This window comes from Centroberyx affinis, unplaced genomic scaffold (assembly GCF_046629955.1).
Source record: "Centroberyx affinis isolate AG114_WGS23_722 - 3 ecotype Tasmania unplaced genomic scaffold, CSIRO-AGI_Caff_v1 ptg001324l_1, whole genome shotgun sequence".
Lineage (NCBI taxonomy): Eukaryota > Metazoa > Chordata > Actinopteri > Beryciformes > Berycidae > Centroberyx > Centroberyx affinis.
Genome location: NW_027279825.1, coordinates 37,316 through 63,860, shown reverse-complemented (window position 1 = coordinate 63,860; position 26,545 = coordinate 37,316). Strand labels below are relative to the sequence as shown.

General features: G+C 41.8%; 2 protein-coding genes across 2 annotated transcripts in view; both read right to left on the bottom strand.

The window, feature by feature from the left end:
- Positions 1-311: 311 nt before the first annotated feature.
- ankrd46b (ankyrin repeat domain 46b) lies at positions 312-9,724 on the bottom strand. The gene is made up of 4 exons (XM_071525675.1): positions 9,634-9,724; positions 6,864-7,206; positions 3,651-3,809; positions 312-528 (listed from the first exon to the last, which is right to left on the bottom strand). The coding sequence occupies exons 2-4, from the start codon at positions 7,172-7,174 to the stop codon at positions 312-314; spliced, it is 687 nt and encodes a 228-aa protein (XP_071381776.1). The 5' UTR covers positions 7,175-7,206; positions 9,634-9,724.
- A 1,098-nt stretch (positions 9,725-10,822) lies between these two features.
- The window catches only part of LOC139649311 (collagen alpha-6(IV) chain-like), a 48,490-nt gene continuing 32,767 nt past the window's right edge, over positions 10,823-26,545 (bottom strand). The window contains 14 exon segments of the mRNA XM_071525673.1: positions 10,823-14,509; positions 15,791-15,905; positions 16,592-16,763; positions 18,346-18,537; positions 19,333-19,449; positions 20,013-20,159; positions 21,658-21,756; positions 22,392-22,553; positions 23,216-23,264; positions 23,266-23,333; positions 23,479-23,598; positions 24,961-25,032; positions 25,191-25,298; positions 26,359-26,466. Of these exon segments, the coding sequence (XP_071381774.1) occupies positions 14,249-14,509; positions 15,791-15,905; positions 16,592-16,763; positions 18,346-18,537; positions 19,333-19,449; positions 20,013-20,159; positions 21,658-21,756; positions 22,392-22,553; positions 23,216-23,264; positions 23,266-23,333; positions 23,479-23,598; positions 24,961-25,032; positions 25,191-25,298; positions 26,359-26,466 (1,790 nt within the window). The 3' untranslated portion in view covers positions 10,823-14,248.

Genomic DNA, 26,545 nt, shown 5'->3' with positions numbered 1-26,545 from the left:
AAGTCACCAGAACCCAAGTCAAGTCAAGTCTCAAGTCTTCTCTTCATGCATCAAGTCAAGTCTCAAGCAGTTAAAACTGTGGCTCGAGTCCAACAAGTCATGTGACTTGAGTCCCCACCTCTGGCATTATAATAAACATTTGTCATTTATTTGGTAGTGTAGAATTCCCTCCTTTTTTGTCCCTGTTTAGACAACCACGAGAAGACAAGAGTTAAAAATCAGATTTTCTATTCCGGTATAGACCGTCACTTGTCCCATCTACTAACCCCCCCTTTCCCTTCCCCCACTCTCATCCCTCTATCCCCCCTGCCTCAGTGCACTAGCTCCAGCTGGCTGGCGGAGAAAGGCAGGACCCCGCTGACGTAGTAGGCGATGCCCAGGGAGAGGAGAGCGATGACCACCAGCAGCAGCAGGACCCTCCAGAAGCCCAGGTCCTCCACAAACTCCTGCCAGGTGGTCCTGAAGCTGGACAGGACGCCCTCGCTGCTCTGCAGGTTGGGGTTCAGCAGCGAGTGGCTCTCCATTGCACTGTGACAGAGACAGTTGGAAGAAGAAAAGATGTTTATTCAAAATGGCATGGCATGCAATGGCATGGCATTAAACAATCCATTTGGCATGAGGCAAAATCTTGAAGTTTATTAATCATGCTCAAAAAATCTAAAAAAGACAAACTCAAGAAAAAATAATGCATTAGACACACCATTTGGTTTGAGGTGTTAATTTGATTTTGAGGATACTTCAATTCTTAATCAAATTCAACGTTGTGGGATGTCAAGAAATAATGAACTAGAAAAGGTTCCATTTACTGGAGAAACTTTGTGTGCTTGCTTCAGTTTGAAAATTTAGTAAGAATTCATTTAAACAAAAAAATGGTGAGCAGTGGTGAGTACATGTTTGAAGTACAGCAGACATAGCTATAGGACTGTAGCAGTGGTGAGTACATGTTGTTTGAAGTACAGTAGACATAGCTATAGGACTGTAGCAGTGGTGAGTACATGTTTGAAGTACAGTAGACATAGCTATAGGACTGTAGCAGTGGTGAGTACATGTTGTTTGAAGTACAGTAGACATTGCTATAGGACTGTAGCAGTGGTGGGTACATGTTGTTTGAAGTACAGTAGACATAGCTATAGGACTGTAGCAGTGGTGAGTACATGTTTGAAGTACAGTAGACATTGCTATAGGACTGTAGCAGTGGTGAGTACATGTTTGAAGTACAGTAGACATTGCTATAGGACTGTAGCAGTGGTGAGTACATGTTTGAAGTACAGTAGACATAGCTATAGGACTGTAGCAGTGGTGAGTACATGTTTGAAGTACAGTAAACATAGCTATAGGACTGTAGCAGTGGTGAGTACATGTTTGAAGTACAGTAGACATAGCTATAGGACCCCAGTTTCTCCCGGGAAAAATGAATGACTGAATGAATGAATAAGAGCTGGAGAGTATTTTCCTTTTGTGCAATAGAAGTGATAGTGCCTCAAGAATCAAAGTCCTCAACCTTTTGCAGCACAAAACTGATCCACAGTGAGATGTTTGGTATTACATCAAAATTGGTTAGCCAGACTAGCGGCTAACCAATGTGGGATGGAATATCACTCAGAATGAGTGCTGTTAAAACAGATCGCTGGCATGTATTTCCTCTGGTAAAAGTGTGTCAAACAACTAACTTTTGCTGCTGACAGTGAAGAACGCGTTAGCTAACTGTGTATTACAGCAAGTTAACCTGGCCAAAATCTGCAGCAAGCCTCGGTGTCAAAACAAAGATACCCAGGGACAGGGAATAACAGCATGGAGTGGAGCTCCCCTCTTGGATTAAATGGGCTGGGTACTGGTGATGGTGGCTGGCGGTTTCCATATAGTTTCCCTGGCTGTTTATCAGTGAAACGAAGTGAACGAAAGCTGACACATCCAGGATGATTGTATAACTTTCTGCAGCGGACATTCAGAGAGACACTATTTTTTTCCCTAGATCTTTATTAAGCTGCTGAAGACTTGCAAGCCATTAAACTGGCTTAAACTTGATTAAGTCTGTAGGCCTACTGGACTGCTTTCTTTGTTTTTCTTCTGAGGAAGTCACAGCTATGCAGGAAGCATACTGCATTTTATATACCGCACTACTATTACTTCAACTACAAAGCCATGTGACTCATAATGTACCGATAATGCGGCCTTATTTGAGTTCCTCGCATAACCATCTAAAACTAAAATGATGCTTAGTCTAGTTTTTGCAGTGATGGAAAACTTAGAGTGCGCATTCTTCATACTATTATTCATTTGCCGTGACTTTTGTTTCAAGTCAATTTAAAGTCTATTTTTATGCTTTAGAGATGGTGATTTTGTTGTCGATGATGCTGTGAGATGTGGTGTTTCATCTTCGCTCCTGTTTTCTTATTTCTAGGATCCCCTTCTACTCCCCTTCAATGCTGCTGGAAGAGCAATGGAATGTCTATAGCAATGTCTATAGCGATGGAAGAGCTCTGAGCTCGAAACGTGTTGCAGATTCTTAATGTTTATAGCCAATATATGTTCACCTGCTCATTATGCGCTGTTGTTTACTGATGCACTTCTGAGGCTTTAATAAATTGTTGACATTGCACATGTAAGATGCTTCCAATCCCTCTATTTTGAAAGAATTCATTAGAAATTAGAAAAAGTTATTAATTAGAAAAAGTTCAAATATATTTGGAGTTTGATTACTTAGAGCTAAAGCAATTAATTTCTTAGCCAGAAGTCCTTTAGTTATCAATACATTGTAGAATCGGTAATAATATTTTCATGGTAGTGGTAGCAAGATTTTATTTATGGTCGAAACACGTTGGCTCTAAGCCATGACAATAAAGGCTTTTTAAATTTCAAGCTTTCACTCTCTTCCCTCCTCACTGGATTTAGAGAGTCTTGGACTGTGTATACGGCTCAAGAGTTTACTTTTTTCTCACTGGAGGTTTTCAATCTTAGAGTTAGTATGTCAGTTTTCTACAGATTTGATTCCTGTTCTCAGTGAGCAGCTATAAAATTATGGACTACTTTTTCTTAATCCACAAGAACACCAAGTGTTACTTTTGCCTGCCTTCAGTGCAGTTGTTTGTTCGCCTTTTAATGCATTTATGTCTGCTGTGGGAAAAACATCTTTTCAAGTGAAACACAACACTATCCTCTTCCCTAAGACTCCCCTCCTTCAGTCATCTGCACTGTTTCCAGTTTCAATACTTCTTTTGTAGCAGTGGTGGTTGAGGGTAAGCTTGGTTTTGGCTCTCCATGTGTCCCTGTTTTGGTCCAGGATTTGATTCCTGCTGAGGCTGCAGGAATAAAACTATTCTGTATTTGTATACTTGATGATGACACTTGTGCTCCTGAGAGTCAAGGTGAGGGTGCGGAGAGAGAAAGAGGGGATGCTGAATCCCTTCTTTCCCCTTCTTCTATCTGCCCTAGGGAATATGAGTCAAGGGGAGAGGCGGAGAGAGAAAGAGGGGATTCAGCGTCCCTTCTTTCCCCTTCTTCTATCCGCCCTAGGGAATATGAGTCAAGGGGAGGGGCGGAGAGGGCAGATAGAAGTCTATTCTTCTTCTGTTCTTCTATCCGCCCTCTCCTGCCCTCCCCTTGACTGTTATTCCCCTTTCCTCTCCTTCAGCCCATCCGTTCCTCCTTACCTCTCGCTCTCGGCCATCTGCATGGTCTCCAGTTTGGAGTGCGGTCCTCTGTTGAAGCCCTTCACCTCCTGCTCCTCCAGTCCCTCCAGCAGGCGGATGGCGTCCTTGTTCACCCCGCGTCTCTTCGCCAGCACCAGCGGAGTCGATCCGTTGTGGTTGCTGTTGTGTAGGAAGACCAACAGACGGCACCGTTAGGCTCAAGCGTCATTAACTCTCGTTACTTTAACAAGAAACCTCATTTTAAAACCTTATTTAACCACCCAAGTTGACCAAGAACACATAGACCAACAACAGTAGTTAGGAGGCTGGGAGTAAGGAGTAACTAAATAATAATAACATTGTCTCATCCATATTAGGTCCATATTGTCTGCTGCATATATCATGCGTTTCAGGTAGAGACACTGAATGAAAATTGCTGCTAAATGATCAACTACCAATGAAAAAGTAATTTTCTGTGTAAACTGAAAAAGTGGAAATGGCGGTGGCTCAGTCAGAAGAGAAGCCGGCTCATCTGGCAGTACCACCTCCTTTTCAACTTTTTCTTTTAGCTGCGATAGAAAATGTATACATGTACACATTCCTCTACAGCAGCCATTTTAAACACTATTCATATGTCAGTGCTCCAGATAGTCCAGGAGCCAATACTGATATTTTCTCAAATTGGTACCACCCAAGGTGACCAAACAATTTTGGTATTTTTGTCTTCCTACATGTCTCTAGTTTATATTTTGGTATGATAACCCTGCCTATCTTGTAGCTTTATGATAGTTATCACTCGGCGGAGGTGTTTGGAGTGCAATCCCAGTGTACCACATCCAGTGGATCATGGATGGAAGATTCATGATGGGGATCTGTCCATTGAGTGGATGCGAGGTACGCCTGCAGCAGAGGCTGTGTTGGACCTGCTATCCTGTTCATGTTATTTATTTATGTGTACGATCATGCAAATTACCAGACTGCCCACGCCTTGGAAATGGTCTGAAATGCACAGACATGTGCTTACAGCTGAATGATAGTGATGTGGACGATTGTGACACAGAGTAAGTTTGTCCCAATGACATTTTTCATTTTTATTTTTTTTTATGCATCAAAGAAGGGGCCAAAGGCAATAGTGCCCGCAGACTTTGCCCCCTCCAAGTGAAAATAAGAGTAAGCCAAACCAGAGTCCATTTTAGTTCCAACTGAGATGCCTAGACATGTTGCACTTGAAAAATTTGAGATCATAGTCAGGAGGAAAGACGGAGAATGGAAGATTGTTCCAGAGTGTACCAGTAGTGTATATAAAGGATTGGAAATACCGGTTAACTCTTGCATTAGAGTTGGACAGAAAAGGGGTGTGATTGTGTAGCAAGCCTCGTGTTTCGCACCCTCCTTAAAGGAGGAGGCATACTATGTGAGAGTCCAGAAGAACAGTGTCCATTGTAATAACGATAGAATAGGGAAAGTGAGGCAACATTGCGGCGCAGAGAGAAAGATTGAAGAGTCAGTTAAAGGAGGAGAGTTGATGAGATGAATAGCCGTTGTGTTGTATGGGGAAGAAACTGCTTGTAGCCTATTCTGTTAATTGTTTTATCTGCTTATGCTCTTATAACTGTGTAACTTTATATCAATGCTTCAGTGTATGTGAAAGATTAAACACATTGGAGACATATTCACTGTTTGTAAGACCATTGGTTTCCAAAAATATTTTCTAGAAGTCATAATAAATGATAGATACAGAAATCAGGGTTTTGTCATTTTATATGGGGGTTGGTTTGTTTACAGAGTGATAACTATTATTAAACTACAAGATAGGCTAGGCTAATTTTGAATTTTCCTTTACAAAAGTCAGTATGCTACAAGGCTGGAGAGGTTATCATATATTCATGTTTTCATATTGACCCTATTAACATTCTGGTACCACTAATGTTTGGCCACCTTAGGTGGTACCCAAATCTGGATTTCCCCCTGGACTAAGATAAAACAACACTTCCATGCTCCAGACTGGTGGCTTAGCTCCCCCTTGTGGCATGCAGGCTGTAGAAACCTGCTGGATGTGTGTGTGCTGTGTAAGCAGACAGCTTGCTTACGTAGGTCGAGAACTTAGTGTATGCATCCTGTGTGTGGAGTCTGTAACGGGCCTTAGACTCTATATATCTCAGTGAGTAGAACATGGTGCCATCAGTGCCAGGGTTGGGCTTTGATTCCAACTGGGGCTCCCCATGCTAAAAATGCACTGATTGGTAATGTGAGGCACTTTGGATAAAATCCGCCATAAAATGTCACTGCACCATCATTTTTAAAAAAAATATTTTTTGGGGGGGATTTTTGCCTGTATTAGATCATTCAAAGTTTAGAGAGATAGGAAAGACTCTGAGTGAGAGAGAGAGAGAGAGAGAGAGAGAGAGAGATGGATGACGCACGATAAAGGTCCCAGGATTCGATCCCAGGATGATGTGTTGGTACGCATCTTAAGTCCACCAAGCCACCAGGATGCCCTCTGGCAATTCTTATTAATTTGCAAAATCTCAAACCGGTCAATCGTTGATAACAGTGCTCCAGCAGCACCACTTTATTATATTTATTTTACAACACTCTGGGGAGAACCGTGTCCTCCATTTATAATTGTATCCCCTTGTCTATATGTAGCCTTATCTAAACCACTTGTCTTCTGCTCTCTCTGTCTGTCTGGATAAAATTATAGACCATATACATCAGTAGCTACTTGTTCACAGCAGGGCAAAACTTATGGAGTCATCCCATAAATGCTGAAAAATATTACCTGAAAAAAAAAGGTTCATGAGGGCTAAAATGTCGACTCTAAAAAAGTTACTTTCCTACTATGACCTATCATCGATGGAGCAACCATGGCGGATGCCATTTGGAGGTCCTTTAGAGAATTGGCTATGTGCAAATAATAGCTAAATATCTCAACAGCTGGATTAGAAAATGAGACATCGGAAAAAGATGCAAGTCGGTGATGTGGCTATAAATGAATAAGGTGGATTTGTTTCCAAATGTAGGTTACTGTAACACAGTAAACTACCTTGTCTTTAGCCCTAGTCTCTACTCCAAAACACTGAGTTGTAGCTTGAGAAGAGTCAGCTCAGTTAACCTGAACAAACTGTTATAGTCAGCTGTTCTCAGCCATGGTTGCCCGAGAGCTGTGGACCTCCAACATGGCTGACAGAAGGCGCATTATATCACCTGAAAGCCTTCTCTTCCATCTCTTACCAGATGTCAATTTTCAGGCCGTTGGACACCAGGAACTGTATCGTGTCCACGTGTCCGCACAGATGCAGCGCTGTGTTCCCTTGGTAATCCGTCGCCAACAGGTCCGCCCCGAACTTGTGCAAGAAGCGGCATATGTCCACGTTCCCCCGGGCGGCGGCTAGGTGCAGGCCGGTGCGGCCCCGGTTGTCGCGGATGTTGGGGTCGCATCCGGTCTCCAGGAGCCGCTTGGCGAAGGGCAGGTCGCCGTCGATGCAGGCCTGCAGCAAAGGCACGCTGGTCTGCGACGAGTCGTTGATGAAGACATAGGACATGTCCGAGTGGGTATCAGAAAATTCCAGCGTACCTGGAGGGAGGAAACGGGTTTCATTATCACAAATAATCTTACATTTTATTGATCATTTAAAGCCACTGTAATAATAAGCACAGAAGATTGGATATTTCTGAGTGGGTGTTGCGTGCCCCCTTGTGGTGTTTACTGTCTTGTTCTGCTTTCTCTCCTCCCACAGGTAATTCCTGATGAGCAATGTGCTGCACCTTTTGGTTTGGGGATGGAGGTTTGGGTAGTCCCTATTCTCGGTTTGATCTTTTTAGTTTAGCTTTGGATCATGTTTTGGTTAGTCTAGGGGGGAAACACTGGCTTCGACGGCCCATTGCGTGGCTGGCCCAGTGTCTTCTCCATCCTTTTGTTAAGTTTGGCCCAACCTCCATTCTCCTTTTGTTTCTTATGTGGTCTTCTTGGTCTTTATGTTTAAATAAAACATTTGAACTTTGTTTCTTGAATCCTATGGTGGCGTCTCTTTTATGTTATAGTCTCTCAACGAGTCTGTTCAGGGTTGAGATCGTAACAGTGGGTGTCAGAAAAGTGGAGGGAGGAAATGGGTTGAAAGAGGAAGGAATTTTCACAAATAATCTAAATTTTACTGATAATTTAAAGCCACCGTAATAATAAGCACAGAAGACTGGATATTTCTGAGTGGGTGTCAGAAAAGTCCAGTGTACCTGGAGGGGGAGGAGGGTATGAAAGGGGGGAAGCAGGAGTTAAATAAGTTAAACAGTCACATATAATCTAAAAATAACCATAACGGTAGTCACTGATGATTGCCTATGTCTTTGTGAGTGTGGGAAATTTGCAGCAAACCAATGGGAAGAACAGAATGAGACCAGAGAGAACAGGATAAGATGCTAAATAGCCATGACATTTACAACGGATGAAATGAAATCTGGATGGAAAGAAAGTCTGCACTCTAAAAGCTCAAAACGAGGTGCTACCTTGAATATGCAAACCTGACTGAGTGAATTAGGAGATTGAGAGCAAGATGATTTTTTAAATTTGAAAACAACACAAATTCTGGGCTCTAATAAAATGCCAGCAGGGTGGTGTAGTGAGTAGAGAGACCAATCAATGAAGGTTTTTTTTAACAGTTTTTGGACAGTCTAGAAATAGCCACAATACACCAACAACGTCAGTTAGTTTTTTGCTCATCCTGCCCCTGTCCATTGCCCCCTTGCTGCCCGCTCCATCACTATAGCCATTGATAGAAAGAAGCTGATGCTCTGATCTATCCAACAAGGACAAGTATGGTTAGTCTAGAGCAGTGATTCTCAACCTTATTCATATCAAGGACCCCTAATTTAGTCCACATTAGGGCCACAGACCCCCATTTGATGAGACTTTGTATCTCTGCCCCAAATCTGAGAATATTTTTATTGCTAGATATGATTTTGTCCAGAATTCCATGACTATCTGTATTGTAGGTAGAGATAAAAGTGAAACTACGATCAAAACAGTCATTTTTCTACATTCCCTATTTGTTTTCACTTATTGTAAATGAAATAATGGTGAAGTTTAATAATTCATCAATCTGCTGGGGAATCCCTGGAACCCCCTCAAGGACCCCTGGTGGTCCCCGGACCCCACGTTGAGAACCACTGGTCTAGAGAGAGACCAGCCTTCAACTGAACGCCCGGTCTAAGCCCCCATTGCAGCAAATATTAGAATATTTGATCTAGGCCTATTCCAGAGAAAAATAATTAACTTGGGCGGCAGAGAAGTGAAAAGAGAAAGTATTCCCATGTCACATGCATTTCCTACCAGTATGGTGCTTTACCACACACACACACACACACACACACACACACACACACAGCTCATTGGCTGTGGCTGTCATTTGATCATTATCAGCTGTTAATTTATTACAATCACCTGTTATTGTCCTACCAAGATGGTGTGTGTGTTGATGTAGCAGAATATACTATGAATACAGTATCCGAAATAATACAATACATTCTAACTAGGATTGACTGTCAGAATGTGAATCCCGGGAGGCAATACCCTGGAGGATCTGCTTATTTACTGAAAAAGTGATAAAAAAAAATCTCTCAAACATCGTGTGTGTGTGTGTGTATGTGCTGGGAAAGGATAGGATACAGTATGTGCTGGCTAGCTAACGTTAGCTGCGATGATTAGGTGTAACATTAACTAGCCAGCAATGAGGCAGCAACATCAAATCATAAAGTAACGTAACTTCATCAGCTAGCCGACTCCTCACATATAGCGTTACGGCGATTACACCTACTGTGCCAGAATGCGACGTTAGTAACGGTAATGTTAGCCAAAAGAAGCTAGCTGGGCTAACTAGCAAGCTAACGGTTTCTGTCTTCACACACGTAGCTACGACAGTCTAAACCGCAATTTAACAGTCGTTGAAACATGCACATGAGGTAAAGTATATATTTAAACTCTATACTTGCTGTATGTTACACTCCTCACCTGTTAATGTGTTCCAACTCAGCCGAAAAATGTTTTACACTGCGCTTTCCTTCGAGCTAGCTAGCTGTGTTGTTGTTGTGATGGTTGCAGGTGTCTGTCTGGCGACTTGCGTTTTACGACATGCGCCAACCGCTTGACGACAGCTCCCGATTCTGATCTACAAATGATCTTACTCCGCGAGATAAACGGACTTCAACCCATCGGTGTACGCTCCAGATTAGCTGAACTGTGAGCGCATCATGCTGACGCTTGTGACTGACCCCAACATCTGTTCACTATCAGCTGATGTCTATAAAATCACCAACACTGTTACTATAGGTTACATTATAATCAAAGGGACGTCAAACTGAATTTCGGGTTGCATAATCGTTTAAATTGTGCTATTTTTCTTTGACATAACATTAAATAATTTTGCTACGCTTGATCATCATCAGCAGTGTCAATCAAAGTAATCTCAAGGCCGAAAACACATCTGCATTATGGTCACTAGTACACTTTATTTTCCCATATCTCTAATTACCTCGTTATCACGGAAAAACGGCGTAAATAAAATGTATACATATGTCCTCAATGGGCTTCCGTAATAGGCTGCTCACCCCCTCCAACCTAGATAATTTCTTTAAAATGACTTATAGCTTCAAAGTGACATTACACTAATCTTTGCAGTCTTGGGAGTTTCAACTAATGTTCACCTGTAAGTAGCAGCCATTCATTATTTTCTATAATTGGATCATCTAGAAAATTATGTAAAGATTTGGTTGAACCTTTTGATATAAGGTGCATTAATCATATTCATCCTATGATAGTTGCTTGGCTCTCCCAACAGTAAAATCAAAATCATCAATCAGCGTGAAGCTACAACAGTCTAGGTGTTAATGTGTTTTTTAATTTTCTTTTGCCAAGCACACAGCAATATCTAAGGTCTATACCAGTCATGTCAAACATTATCTTAATACTAACTACAGCACAACAAAACAATATCATGTTTAATATTATCTGTAGAGGTCACATAGATGCAAACATTAGGAACACCTTCCATAAAATACACTGACCACTGACTTTACCTTTTAATCCACTTAAGTCATGAAGGGAGAAATAAGTTAAAGGTGTTCCTAATATTTTGTACACTGTCTATTATATTCTCATTCTCATATTCTCATTGTCAATCACTCTGCAATAGAAATCCTCAGTTAGTTTCGATACTTTATTTCATAGTGTGTGAGCACAAAAAAATACACATTACAGTATCAGACATGTTGTCACCGATTTGTTTTTGCTATAGATCCTCTTTGAGGAAAATTGCATTTCTTTTCTGTCATTGCAGGCACTTACAGCATATTGCTGGCATGTAGAATAGGGATCGTTGCATAAAAGGTCTCAACTCTCCATTTTGTCAATTTGTGCTAATATGGTGGCATCGAAAACACAGGACAAAAGTCAAAACAGACAAATAAAAGCTGTTGTTATGTTATTCAAATAATCACTGGTGAATATATTTTCCATATAAAACATAATCCTAAAAGCAATTTTTTCATTTTTATTACTGAATGTACAGATCATTATCATCCCATTCCCTCCCATCTCAGTAAATAAACCTATAAAACCAGGGGATAGTATCATGACTTGCGTAAAATAATTACAATCTAGATTACAAAACGACAAATGCAGACAAATGAGGAAAAAAAAAAAAATGTGTACATAGTAATAAAGTCGGGGCTACCGGCAGAGAGACAGAGCTATGTGCTAGACACAGTGGTCATAGTGGTTACAAGTCACCCAGTAGCTTTCACTGTCCAAGGATAATGTAAATAGGAGACAGGCGATTGCTTTTATCCACAGATATCATGGATCAGTTAAGCCTCTGCACTCTCAAACTCAGCCTGGGCCGTTGAGGTGCAGACTCTTATTTTGAAACTAAAGTAAATGTAAAATATCACTTGTTTCTTCACGTAATGACACTTTACTGCCGAGTATTCAAGGACACGTCTGCAAAATCTACAGTTAAAGGCATGAAATGTATTTGATAATCCAGCGAAAAGAGTAACTTCTACCTCTCCCTTATCCGAAGACAATGAAATAAACACAGGGACTGGAAAAAACAACAACAACAACAACAACAGGGAACTAAACAGCATTGTAGACTTTTTCTCTAACGTACTTGCTGTGTAATAAGCATGACAATAAGCACTATGTACAACAATAATTAACAAATCCTAGCAGAGAGTGTGTGTCCTATGTTTATGTTGAGTGAGATTCCTTCCTGATGCGTTTTATGATCATGTTGGTGTGAATGAAGGGATTCACTGTCATGCAAACCCGGTTTTTGGTCACAATATAAGGAGCAAAGGCTGTGAGGTGTGTGTGTGTGTGTTCGGGACCAAAACCAATGGAGATGAACAGGCAGCTAGAACACTTGAAATTAAAAGATTTGGTCATTTTACTTTTCCATTTGCCACCGATTGCACAGATATGTCACTGTTTTGTGGACAAACTATGTAAATGCAAAATGCGAAATTTGAAAGTTTACACGGTTGTTTCAGTGTTGACTTTCATGACATTTGGGCAGAGGTGGGGACTCGAGTCACATGACTTGGACTCGAGTCAGACTCAAGTTACCATTTGAATTGCTTGACGCTTGATGCATGAAGAGAAGACTTGAGACTTGACTCTGACTTGTACTTTGATGACTTGAAAAGGTTTCTAAAGTCTTGACTTGAGATCTTGTGTTTGTGTAAATGGCTCAGATTGAAAGTGATGAGATTTGTTCCAGCAGACGACTGAATTTAAATTCTGTTTTCTGAATTTGTATGGAATGATTGAATTTATTGAAGTTGAAACTGATTATATAAATCAAACTCATGATGCTCTTACCTTATCTACCTTATCTTACCTTACCTTACTTATGTTTTTATCCTATTAAAACCATATTGCATTGAAAAGTCCTAGATATTTAGTTTTCTTTAAGATATTAAATTGATACTGGACTCTTGATTTGTTCTGACTTGACTTGCTGTTCTACATTTAGACTTGAGACTTGACATTAATGACATGGACTTGACTTGGACTTGACTTGGTAATCTACATTTAGACTTGAGACTTGACTCGAGACTTGTGCCTAAAGACTTGAGACCGACTTGGGACTCGAGCGAAGTTGTCTTGGTCACACCTCTGCATTTGGGTCACTGAAACCTGTTAAAACCCCATTGTAACATTTTAAAGATAAATGGTTGGCATTGGGGAAAGAAACATTCTTTTCCTCATTAAAACATTTTTTTTTGCAGATACATGTCGTTTGTCCAACAACAGCAATATTCCAGTACGACAAACAGGAAGATGTTGACTTAATTGTGTTGAAGCTGAATCCATCACCTGAACCTCTGTTGATGTAGCGAGCTGTAACAACAAATATGCCTCTTATCTCGACTTGTTCATTGTTATAACCCATTGTAGCGATTCGCATCAGTGCAATATTTTCACAATACATATGAATGGGTTGGTTTTCTTTATAGCGTGGCCTTATTCAAGTCATTATTGGTGTTAGCTGTTGCGTAATTCCGTTGTAGCGATTCTGAGAAAGTGCTGGTTTTCCTTTTTTTTTTGCATGCGGTCTAACAAAAAGTACCAAACTGCTGCTTTTCAAGTTGACTATCAGGGTATTTTAGCACCAAAGAGTCACGTCATGAAATCTACAGGGGTCACGAGAATCTGTGTATCTCTGAAATAACCCAAAACATTATGAAGCATCAAAATGGCGTTGTAGAGTTAAAGACAAAAACAGGTAGAGCTACCGAGGGTGTAGCCATGGCGACAGCTGTTATAGCAACATAAGCTGAAAGCAATATTCCACTTGGTTTTAACATGGGGGTTATTCGGCACTTGCCTGCTTGACTGCTTGAACCACAGCGGTTATAGCTAGCAGTGAAAAAAACTGATGCTGCAGGTTTTATGGTGTTTCATTTCATTAAAACGTGTGTATGATCGGGAGAGGTTAAAGATCTGCTTCGATTAGGTCAGTTCAGAGGAGAATGCGTGCTCCTGTCAACTCTCTGAACTGACCCAACCGAAACCGACGCCCAGCCCCCCTTTATGTGTGAGCGGTGCAGTGCCGTCCGAAAGGGGGCGGCACTCTCCGAGGTAGCCGAGAATGATTCTCTCGCAAAAAAAAAAAAAAACGTTAACGAGAAAACAGACATAAAATCAAAAACACACAAAGAACATAAACAATAGCACCACTGTCAATGATAATCTAGAGAAGAGCAATCACACCAGGACCCCTCTCCTTTCCCTTCCCTCCCTCTCTCCTTATTCTTTCTCTTTCTCGCCGATTAGCCTTTTCGCTCCTAAAGGGCATCAAAAACTCAAAAAAAAAAAAAAAAAAATGGCCCATGTTGCTCGGCCCACTTCTGAGTCAGGAGAGGGGCTCGTTTTCAGTCAGTCAATTGTGTCCTCTTGTTTTTTTTCTTGTTCTAATATATTCTTTATAAATCACCTCATCCTCCATCATCATCATCACCTCTCTTTTTTTCTTTTCCTTTAAGGCATGAATGCATCCTGATGGTTCAGTCTCACTCCCTCCTCTCCTCCTCCTCTCCTCCATCCTCCGCCTCGCTTCGTACTACAAGATCTTGCTGCAGACTTGGCAGCGGCTGACTCTGGAGTGCTGCTGGCCGCCCTTCAGCGTCTCCTGCGGCGGGGAGTGGACGAACTCCCGGCCGGCGTCCACGGTGGTCAGCCAGAAGCTGTACTTGTTGGCGAAGTAGTGGCAGGTGCCCTTGGCGCCGTTGCACTCGATGAAGGGCGTGGCGCGGAAGTCCTCCAGGCAGGAGCCGGGCGACACCAGGGACTGGCCGCCGCCCTCGGCGCCCGCCGCCGTGTGCTGGGTGGGGAAAGAGACGGGACGTCAGGGTGACTAATGCCTTATTCAGTTTGGAGGTTTTCACTTCAAAACACCATCCATTAACGATACACTGCAAAAAAAAACACCCGTCTTAACGAGTCATTTAGTCTCATATTCAGCCTTCGAACCTTATTTTTCTTAAACCAAGAGAAAAATTCTGCCAGGGAAGAGAGATAACTCCACTTGTTTCCAATGCAGCTTCACTTGTGATTGAAATAATTAGTGATGAGTGTCAGTACCGTATTTCCTCTAATATTGGCCCTTTATTTACCTCAACTGCAGAGGCTACCAGGCCTTTATTGGAAGCAGGCTTATATTAGAAACAGGTCTTTATTTCTAATTCCCTCTGTTTGATAAGTATATTTGCTCATATTTTAGTACGAAGCCTCCTTGTTTTCTGATCTGCTTCTGTTGGGGTTCGTTAGGTAGCCGTTTTTTTGTTACTGCAACGCATTACCGATAATTACGGTAATCGACGACGGCACACTCCAGAGACTTCCGCCGGCCGAGCCGTCTTGTGGCATACTGCCATCTTGTGGCACTTGTACGTTACTACAAACTACAGTTACATTATATAACAGGCACCAGGAGTTTGCCAGTATCCACCGCTGTTTTTTCCTTTGTTTTTTTCCCCGGCCTTTATTTGTTCGTGTCGACCACGGGCCCAGCCATTATCGGAGACCCGGCTTTTAATTGACTACCAGCCACTATTAGAGGAAATACGGTATGTTGAAACAAGTCAGAATAAGGCAGATCGCTGCACTGCTGTCAAGAAAATGACACTTTATTCTACAAAATTCTTGAAACAAGTTGATTTGCATTGGAAACACGTGAAATTATCAAACCCCGCTGGCAGATTCTTTCACTTATTTTAAGAAAATTACAATTGTAGGACTCAATAAGAGACTAAATGACTCAAGACGGAGATATTTTGCAAAGTACCAATTAAAAATATCCTGTCCAATAATACAGACCAATATAAATGATCATTGCTCAGTATTTCAAAATTACAGATGATCCCATTCTCTCAAATGTCACTATTTTGTAAGTAAGGGAATGAAGATAGCTAATAACTTAACCGCTCATTGTTGTGGTGTTTCTGCACCGCACTTCCCACAGATCACCTGTCAATCAAACAGTGTGGGCGGAGCTTGGATTTTCTGTTGACGCAGTTTGAGTTTCTCTTTTCTTTGTCTGTTCAGCCATGGTGGCTATCGCTGTGGTTTATCTGTGGTATAGAGGGTGTAGTTGATGACCTACCATGAGGAAGGAGTATCCTATCCACAGGCTCCTCCAGCCTGCGGGGCAGGTGGGGATGGTGCTGTCCTGACTGTGGACTGCCACCGCCTGAGAGGGAGCCTCACACACCGAACACCTGCAGGGTTCATTCAACAGGGTTAGAAGTCAGGTAAATTTTAAACCTCAAAATGTACATTTTAAGCGTACGTTTTAGTTTGTGAACTACCTTCTTACAACAAATAGTAAATACCAGATATGGGTCAAATAGTAGTCAGTGCATAGAGTTTTATATTTTCCACATAAATAAAATTCAGATAAAGACAGAAAAGTAGACTAAACTGATTTTAAACTGATTTTTCAGTCATTTATTTTCCTGTAATTTAACTTTCTGGTGCTCATTACATTATCTACTCATCTGGGGCCATGCATAAGAAAAAACAATTCCTAACAACTATTTGCAAGTACCATTAAACCCAGGTCAGATAAACACAGCTTTTTAAGATCCGACAGGACAGATGACATGAGCTGGATGTGAACTCATGTCAGTGTCCGCATATTGAACATGAATTAGCATACTGAGCAACCAGACAACCCAGACCAAACAGCAATTTAGTTGTTTACTACAAAGCATTAACTCCCTTTTAAGAGTATAGAATAAAAATAGATAATTTATTGACCCCAGAGGGGAAATTTGTAAATACAGTAAACACAGTATGCATTTGTTTAAAAGAAAATCCACTTTCTGAATTGACTGAACTTGAAGTGAATTTAACCCAAAATTTGCACGTTTTTTTTACAGTGTACTGAAGCAACCCAGCTGACCTGCTGATGTAGGGCGGTATCTGCTCCTCGGTCACGGGCATCATGGGTATGGGTGCGGTGGTGGAGAGCCAGTAGGATTTGTCGTTGCGGCTGGCGTAGTAACAAACCTCGTTGGGGGAGCAGTAGAGGAAGGGGATGGTGCTGAACCGGGGGAGGCAGGAGCCTGCTAGACCTGCAGAGAGAGAGGTTACACACATGATAAAGATCAACTAATACATTTCTAATATTGATGTCATATTTCCATCTATGCTACAATTTGTGGTTTATTGTTCTGACTGTTGTTATATTCTGCTTTAAGAAAGAGGTTTTGGATAGGAGAATACAGCTCACAAAGACATAGTTTCAATTTTAAAAATTGCTGTTACCACGAAAAGTCAGGCTGTTGTAGTTATTACCAAATCAAATTCAAATGGGAACAAATTCTTGATTATGCCGGGGACTATTTTCGGTGCTACGGAACTATTGTGGATAAAGACCTCTAGTGTCAATAAAGTCTTCTATTGTGGATAAAGACCTCTGTTGTGGATAAAGACCTCTATTGTGGATAAAGACCTCTAGTGTCGATAAAGACCTCTACTGTCGATAAAGACTTCTAGTGTAGCTAAAGACCTCTAGTGTCGATAAATACCTCTAGTGTCGATAAATACCTCTATTGTGGATAAAGACCTCTATTGTCGATAAAGACCTCTAGTGTAGCTAAAGACCTCTAGTGTCGATAAATACCTCTAGTGTCGATAAAGACCTCTATTGTGGATAAAGACCTCTAGTGTGGATAAAGACCTCTATTGTGGATAAAGACCTCTATTGTGGATAAAGACCTCTAGTGTGGATAAAGACCTCTATTGTGGATAAAGACCTCTATTGTGGATAAAGACCTCTACTGTGGATAAAGACTTCTATTGTGGATAAAGACCTCTAGTGTCGATAAAGACCTCTATTGTGGATAAAGACCTCTAGTGTGGATAAAGACCTCTAGTGTCAATAAAGACCTCTAGTGTCGATAAAGACCTCTATTGTAGATAAAGACCTCTGTTGTGGATAAAGACCTCTATTATGGATAAAGACCTCTAGTGTCGATAAAGACCTCTAGTGTCGATAAAGACCTCTAGTGTCGATAAAGACCTCTAGTGTCGATAAAGACCTCTATTGTAGATAAAGACCTCTGTTGTGGATAAAGACCTCTATTATGGATAAAGACCTCTAGTGTCGATAAAGACCTCTATTTTCGATAAAGACCTCTATTTTCGATAAAGACCTCTAGTGTAGCTAAAGACCTCTGTTGTGGATAAAGACCTCTATTATGGATAAAGACCTCTAGTGTCGATAAAGACCTCTATTTTCGATAAAGACCTCTATTTTCGATAAAGACCTCTAGTGTAGCTAAAGACCTCTAGTGTCGATAAATACCTCTAGTGTCGATAAAGACCTCTATTGTGGATAAAGACCTCTATTGTGGATAAAGACCTCTATTATGGATAAAGACCTCTAGTGTCGATAAAGACCTCTATTTTCGATAAAGACCTCTAGTGTAGCTAAAGACCTCTAGTGTCGATAAATACCTCTAGTGTCGATAAATACCTCTATTGTGGATAAAGACCTCTATTGTGGATAAAGACCTCTAGTGTGGATAAAGACCTCTATTGTGGATAAAGACCTTTACTGTGGATAAAGACCTCTATTGTGGATAAAAACCTCTATTGTGGATAAAGACCTCTGTTCATGTCATCTACTGCAGACCAGGTGTGTTTGCGTACCCAGGTCCTGGTTGTGCGCCTTCTCCTGCCCCTCCACAAACAGCAGGCTGTACCCGTCCCACAGCTTGGCCATGCCCTGCGGACACATGGGCACCTGGGCGTTCTGGCTGTGCTTCACCAGAGTGTAGCCGATGCTGCTGCTGCGGCCCACGCCGCCGGGCGAGCCGGGCAGGCCGGGCGAGCCGGGGCGACCTGAGGAGGAGAGGAAACACCACAGAGGAAGAGAGGAGGACAGGAGAGAGGGTTTAGAGTGGGGAAGGACGAGTTGGAAGGCATTGAGAATGGGAAAGAGTGTGTTTCAGCAAGTTGTGTGAGGGTGTTAGTGGGGTGGAGAGAGTTTTTTTTTGGAGTGATTACTGTCATATTTGACATGATAATAGGTCAGGTGGTTGAATGGGAACTAATATAGCATTTTTTTACATTTTTATTAGTTAATTATATTGTTGTGTCATGTTGTTTATTGTGTCTCGAGTGTGTGATGCTGCATTGACAAGTAAATTTCCTTCTGGGATAAATAAAATGCCTTCCTTCCTTCCTTCCTTCCTTCCTTTCTTTCTTTCTTTCTTTCTTTCTTTCTTCATTCCTTCCTTCCTTTAGACAATTTAACAAAACCTGTTCCTGGTAATGTACATTACATTATTACATTTCCCTGAACCATATTTTTAATTGATGTTATATGATGATAATAATATTGGCTCACAGTGTGATAACTCAAAAGAAAAAGAAGAATGTAATAACCTAAGTTGCATTCATTACCTATCATTATTATTGCTACATCATAAAATAAAAATGTAAGGCCGTTTCTAAACTAATAGTCGCAGGTTTTTGCTCTGAGGCAAAAAGGTTGGGAATCTTAATTTTAAATCACTTTCTTTAACTGAATAAAATTGAGAGTGACTTGAGAGAGACAGACAGACAGAGAGAAAGAGAGGCAGACAGACAGACAGAGAGAAAGAGAGAGAGACAGACAGACAGAGAGGTACTGACCTTGTTCTCCGGTGGGTCCAGGGAACCCGGGGGGTCCGGAGTCTCCGATTGGTCCGGGCAGACCAGAAGCGCCTATCCTGCCCAGCTTACCCACAGGACCGGGACGACCCTTAGGACCTGGATTAGAGAACATGGCATTAGAGTTTCCCCTTAAATTAACGGACTAATGTGTTACTACTGTTATTATTGCATCTTTATTTTCTCATGTTTTTCTTCTAGATTATTTTTATGTAATGTTGTATTGTGTTACATGCAACTCTCTGTATGCCGCCTTTCTTGGCAGGACCCACTTGAAAAGGAGATACAAATCCTGGTTAAGTAAAGGATAAATTAAACAAAATTCAAAATTAGAAAAAAAACATTTTGTCCATTTTTTACGACAACGTCACAGACATATTCTGTATCTGCTCGTTCCAACACTTCATTGAAGCTTTAGCTGCTTATATTGAGTGAAATATTAAAACCCAAGAGGCCATTTTTTTAATGGCTGCACTACTCTATCAAATGGGAAAAAAACTAGATGTCTTGTGCATCATTTTCTCCACATTTCTCTGTAACTCAGCCTGACATGTTTGGTGTCTTTGGAAACCTTGGGATCTGGACTAGAATATAAAATAAAGTTCTGTGGGTTGGAACAAAGGTGAAGATCCTCTGGCGTCCAGCACCAAGCCGCGACTCACCTGATCGTCCGGGTATTCCAGGCTGACCGGGCTCTCCGGGGCCGCCGGGGGTCCCGATGCTCCCGGGCAGTCCCATGTCCCCGTAGGGCCGACGGATGTCCACAGGCGAGACAGTGATGCCGGGCAGACCTTTACGACCAGGAGGGCCTGGAGAGGGAGGGGTGGAGGGAGGGAAGGAGGAGGAAGGGAAGGAGAGAGGAATGGAAAGAGTAAGATAGGAGGGAAGGAGGTGAGAGGTGATTGTGTGAGGGAAGGAAGGAGAGAAGGATGGAAGGAAAGAGGAGTGGAGAGGGGACGAGGAGAATAAGGCAGACATAAGGGAGATGGAAGGCGATTGCGCGAGTAAAAGGAGGAGAGAGGAAGGAGAGAAGGATGTAGGGATAGAGAGAGAGAAGTGTGGAGGTGAGGGATGAAAGGATGAAGGGATGAGAGTGAGAGGAGCAGGGGAGATGCAGGGAAGGAGAGGGGGGGGGGGGGTGGAGGTTAAGGAGGTGGGAGGTGGAAAAAAGTAAAGTGGAAGAGGCCAAAGTGAAAGATGATTGTGCGAGGAAAGAGGGAGCAAGGGGAGGAGGAGAGGGAGGAGGTGTGATAGGAGAGAGAAGGAGAGGGAGAGAAGTGTTTAGGTGTAATACATACATTCATCCATCTAATCAATTTCAATTCAACTGAGGAATTTGAATTTGAAAAAAACCAACAGGAAACAGAATTGGAACTGAATTGGAATTTCAGGAACTTGTTTTTTTGTTTTTTCTTCGGACATATCTGAGATTCCACATAATGTTATATATTATCAATACTGAATATCATAAAATGTTAAAGGGTATTTGATGCAGAACATGTAATCGCAATCCATACATTATGATTGAATGTGTTTGAATTGTTGAACTGTCTTTTATTTGATTCATAATGTTTAGCGAGTCGAGACACACAACTCTCTTAGAAGTGGAGTTTACTGGAATTTACTGGAATTCGGTTCTGTCTCCTGTCATTCACATTCAATTCACATTCTGCTTCCTTACAGCTGGGAGACCTGACCCTGGATAATACCATCAAACCGTATGTAATGCTACCTGTGGAACGGCTGAAGTCCTCCTACCCAGTGGTGGAAGAAGTATTCAGATCTTTGACTTAAGTAAAAGTAGCAATACCACAGTGTAAAAATACTTTGTTACAAGTAAAAGTCCTGCATTCAAAATCTTACTTAAGTCAAAGTACAAAAGTATTAACATCAAAATATACTTAGAGTAGCAAAGGAAAAGTAGTCATTATGCAGAATGGCCCATTTCAGAATCATATATATCATGTTATTGGACTATAATTACTAAAACTATAATTGATGCATTATGTGTTCATCACTTTAATGTTGCAGCTGGTAAAGGTGGAGCTAATTTTAATTACTTTATATACTGCTGGGTAGCTCAACCTATAAAAATATATCATAATTTATTTGTTGATTTATAATTTGTATTAATAATCTAAATCTGCAAAGTAACTAGTAACTAAAGCTGTCAAATAAATGTAGTGGAGTAGAAGTACAAAGTAGCATGAAATGGAAATACTCAAGTAAAGTACAAGTACCTCTAAATTGTACTTAAGCACAGTACTTGAGTAAACGCACTTAGTTACATTCCACCTCTGCTCCTACCTTGGAAGCCCTTGGGTCCTTTGCCTCCATAGTAACCGTTGTCGCCGGGGAAACCCTTCACACCAGGAGTTCCACTGAAGCCGGTCTCGCCTCTCTCTCCTGGGGGGCAAAAATCACCATTTTTGATTTCATTTTTAGAGTCGTCTTTTCAAAGAGAAAGAGGCACAAGAGGCACTTGAGCTGCCTGTAACGTCCCACCATGTTTCCTTTATTAATATTCACATTTCTGCAGCAAGGTGCTCCAAAATCTAATCAGATCATAGGTGGTATCTGTGCTGTAAATTTGAATTTTTTGAACTTTGGATTTACTCAAAAGAATTGTGTATATTGGTTCCATATAATTGACATATGTTTTCTTTGGATTGAATTAACTGTAATCGATTGCTTAGTGTAAAGAGTAGAAACAAAACTTCTTTGAGTAAATAACACATATTATGATTTTGTAAAACTGACAACCAATCTTTCCCTGTTTTTTCAGTGACCATGTGTTGTTATTGTGTGTAGAAATGATAGTTTGGGTGAAAAAAAACACGTGAGTTATAAAAACAGGTCACTTCAAAAGAAACAAAAACATAAATAAAAACATAAAAATCAAACTTGACAATTGAAAACACAACTGATATGACACTAATCAACACTGAAATGCATAACTAAACTTCAAAACCCAACAAGGAAGACAACAAAAATAACACAAAAACAACAATATATAATTTATAATATTTTCTCCGCCTCACCTTTGAACCCTGGACTGCCAGAGAGTCCGGAGCCTCCTGAGCCTCCTGACTCTCCCTTCCTGCCAGGGGAGCCGGGGAAACCTGGGAGCCCAGAGTCGCCTCTGTCTCCCTGGTCTGTTCCTGGACCAGCAGGACCTGGAGGACCTGGAGGACCACGAAGACCTGAGGAGAGACGAGAGGAGGTGAGGAGAGGAGGAGAGAGAGGAGGAGAGGTGAGGAAAGGTAAGGGAGAGGAGAGAGGAGGAGGGGAGGAGAAGAGGAGGTGAGGAGATGAGGAGGAAGAGAGGAGAGGAGAGGAGGACAGAGGAGGAGTGGAGGAGAGGAGGAGAGAGAAGAGGAGAGGAGAGGAGAGAGGGAGAGAGGGGAGGAGAGGAGAGGAGAGGAGGTGAGAGGAGGAGAGGAGAGGAGAGGAGAGAGGAGAGGAGAGGGAGAGGAGAGAGGGGAGGAGAGGAGAGAGGGGAAGGGAGGAGAGGAGAGGAGAGAGGGGAGGAGAGGAGAGGAGAGGAGAGAGGGGAAGAGAGGAGGGGAGGAGGAGAGAGGAGGTGAGAGAGGAGGAGGGGAGGTAGGAGAGGAGAGAGGAGAGAGGAGGGAGAGGAGAGGAGAGAGAGAGAGGGGAGGAGAGGAGAGAGGGGAGGAGGAGAGAGGGAGGAGAGAGGAGGAGAGGAGAGGAGAGGAGGGAGAGAGAGAGAGGAGGAGAGAGGGAGATGAGAGATTTTCGATTGGAAAAAGGAAATCAAAAATGAAAGGAGATAAGAAAGAAAGAAAGAAAGAAAGAAAGAAAGAAAGAAAGAACAAAAGAACGAAGATTTGAGGAAAGATATTACCCCACTCTCCCTCCAGTCCGGGGAGTCCTGGGTCTCCCAGAGGTCCTGGGAATATCTGATCCCACCGTCTCTCCCCGAGGTCCAGGCAGGCCAGGGAACCCGGTGTGTCCAGGACCGCCTGACACACACACACACACACACACACACACACACACACACACACACACACACACACACTCGTTATTTTGATATTTTACAGTGTCCCAGTGACGCTCTCCTCTCTTCTGTCTTTGAAGGACCAGCTCCGTTTCATCATCTCTTACCCTGTTGTCCTCTCTCTCCCTTCGCTCCTGGGTAGCCCGGTCCTCCTGAGTAGGAGACACCTCTCTCTCCCTTCAGCCCCGGTACACCGGGCGTCCCGGGTTGACCCCCCGCACTCTGACCTGGACACAAACACACACACAACGTTAGACACCCGAAAAGCTCTATTCAAAAAACTAAAAACACATTACCTGAACTTCATCAGTCAGTGTCTCTGTGTGTAAAACAACTTGACTTCTCAACCTACCATGATTCGTTTTAAAGGCGCTAGGTATAGCATTTGTGTTTCTCAAAATTAAGACTACATTTCCCATCAACCCCACTGCTTCTTGTTGCTCAGAGGATGTTGCGACTTGCCCCTCCTCCCTGCTATTATATCAGTGCCAATATCCATCAAAGGGCTTTTCCTCAGGATGTGCTTATTGATGAATTTGTGTGCTCGTATTTAATGAAAAATCAAGTTCTTTCAAGGCTAAACACTCACTTTCAAAACCTTTTAAAGTCTCCATGAAATTAACTCCCTTTGCTTTTACTTCCTGGAAAACAGGGGCGCGTTCAATCGCCCCAAACGTAGCGAACAGGAGCTTTAAAAGGAAACTTTAATGGTGACCTCATGCTGCATCAGGAGGCGTAAATATCAGATTTTTTTTATAATCCTGCCCCTCCTCACCCCTCCCTCCCTTTGTCTTCCTGACTCATACTCCATATTCCAGACTTCTGAATGATCCCTCCCTGCATTATGTCCCGCCCCAACATCCTGTTTCAACAGGAAATACATCAAATCCAAGAAGTAAAGATGGCGTTTCACGGGGTGTTTAAGGCCGTATTTTATTATTTTTTCTCAAATCTACACACCCCCAAGGATTTTCAAGACCAATGGGGAGGTACTCACCATAGTGAGTATCGTCTTACCAACAGAAGCAAAGCTCACTAACCACTATTCAGCCAGTTACTAGGTGCTGCTGTAATTTTCCTAGTTCTAATTGAATAGGTACGAGTGACTAATTTTGTTTTTACTAGACTCAGTTTAATTAACACTAGTACTTATAGTGTACTAGAGACAAATTTCACTTTCACTAGTCACTTCTCTGTTCATACTAGTCAAAATTAAACAGTCTTTTGAATTGAATCCTATGGGGCTACACACTGAAGATATCAACTTTACAGGTCTCACTAGTCTATTTTAATTAGAACTAGTTACTCCAGGTCTACCAGTTATCGTGCATTAGTTACTAGTTACTATGAAATCACACATTGCATACCAAATACAAAACTGTATGCAGTACAAATTGACTAAAATATCAACCGATACTACAGCACCTTTGATTAAAAACAGTGTTCTGTAATTTGCAAGTTTCTATCCTGGCATTTTCCTGGTATTACATGTAAACCTATAATTGTTTCAAACTAATACATTCAAAGTGATTACTGTGTCAAAGTTAGAATTACAACATCAGAATCTGGTGTGTAATGAGGTTTATTACCCGGTGTTCCAGGCAGGCCTTTAGGTCCGCCAAGGCCGTTGAGTCCATCCAGACCAGGAGATCCAGACAAACCTGCAGCAAAAACACAACGTTTTTAACAAATGTGTGTGTGTGTGTGTGTGTGTGTGTTTGTCTGTTCCTTTCCTTCCTTGCGGTGTGACCTTCTCTCATTTGTAGACAGCGAGTGTGTGTGTGTGTGTGTGTGTGTGTGTTAACAGTATTTCTCTCACCTTTGGCTCCAGGCCCTCCAGGCCCACCTGGCTGACCAGGTGACCCGTCCAGACCCCTCCCTCCCGGGTAGCCGGGCTGACCCTTCACGCCGGGGAAACCAGGGGAGCCTGCAGAGGGGAAAAGACCAATATACAGCATGTTTTTTTTTTTTTTTTCTTTATACTTTATTTTTATTATTCTAACAGGGTTATAAACAAAAGTCGGTAACGTGAAAAAAACAACAACCACCCCCCAACGAAAAAAGAGAGAAATTTCAGAGGGGAGTAGATTTGCCAGGAATTACATTTTCTTTTTCCCTTTTTTAAAATATAAATATAGAGTATGTTATGGCATTCAAAGACCTTCCTCTGAATGTGAGTCTATAAGAGGAGTCATTTCCTCAGTCAAGGCTGAATAGTGAAACGCTGTGAAAAAGAGGGTCCACTATGGTTTCAAGTTTAAAGTTTCTGTTAAAGGACCCTGCTGACATCCTGCGTCTTTAAATCAAAAAGTCAATTCTACCAACAAATGCTGGAGAAACTGTGGTATGGTTGTGGTCGGATATATACTCATATATTTTGGGACTACCCATACAGACATATTGAAAAAAGGTCAAAGAAGAAATTGAGAAAATTCTGGAAACGGACATTCCCCTGGACCCGTTATTGATTTTATTGGAAGTATCACCTGAACTCCTGTTTACCACAGTGTTATATACTGCATATTTTGTTGATGGTTGCAAGAAAAATAATTACTATTAATTGGATGAAGCCTAACCCTCCCACGATTATTCAATGGCTACAAAAAGTCAAACATGTTTACATGATGGAACTCATGACTGCCCAGCTACAACTAAAACTGCCTATTGTTATAAGAAAATGGTCATCAGTTATTGACTACCTTAGTTAGGAATCTTGTACTTTATTGTTTAGATGTATAATTTTTGTAGGTATATGTATAGGTAGATGTGTTGTGTGTTCTGCTTCTGTACGGTGTCATTTCATCTAGATGTGTATGTATGTCAAGTGAAGCCCAATCTCAAGGTGATTTTGTTTTGTAATGTTAATTGCCTGTTAATGTGTGTTAATAGCGATAAAGTAAAAAAAAAAAAAAAAAATTCTGTTAAAATATATCCGTCTGTCTTTCTGTATCTGTGGATGATATTCCTGGCGTCCCTGGCTCTCTCACCCATCAGTCCGGGTCTCCCTGCCTCTCCAGGGCCTCCCTTGGTTCCGGGGAAACCTGAACTTCCTGGATAGCCGTTGTCTCCGGGGGCGCCGTCGCTGCCGCGGCCACCTGGAGGGAGACGAGCAGGTCTGAGGTCAGTGTGTTACAGACTGATGGACGCATGAAGGAAGGAGTTCTATCACCCTTT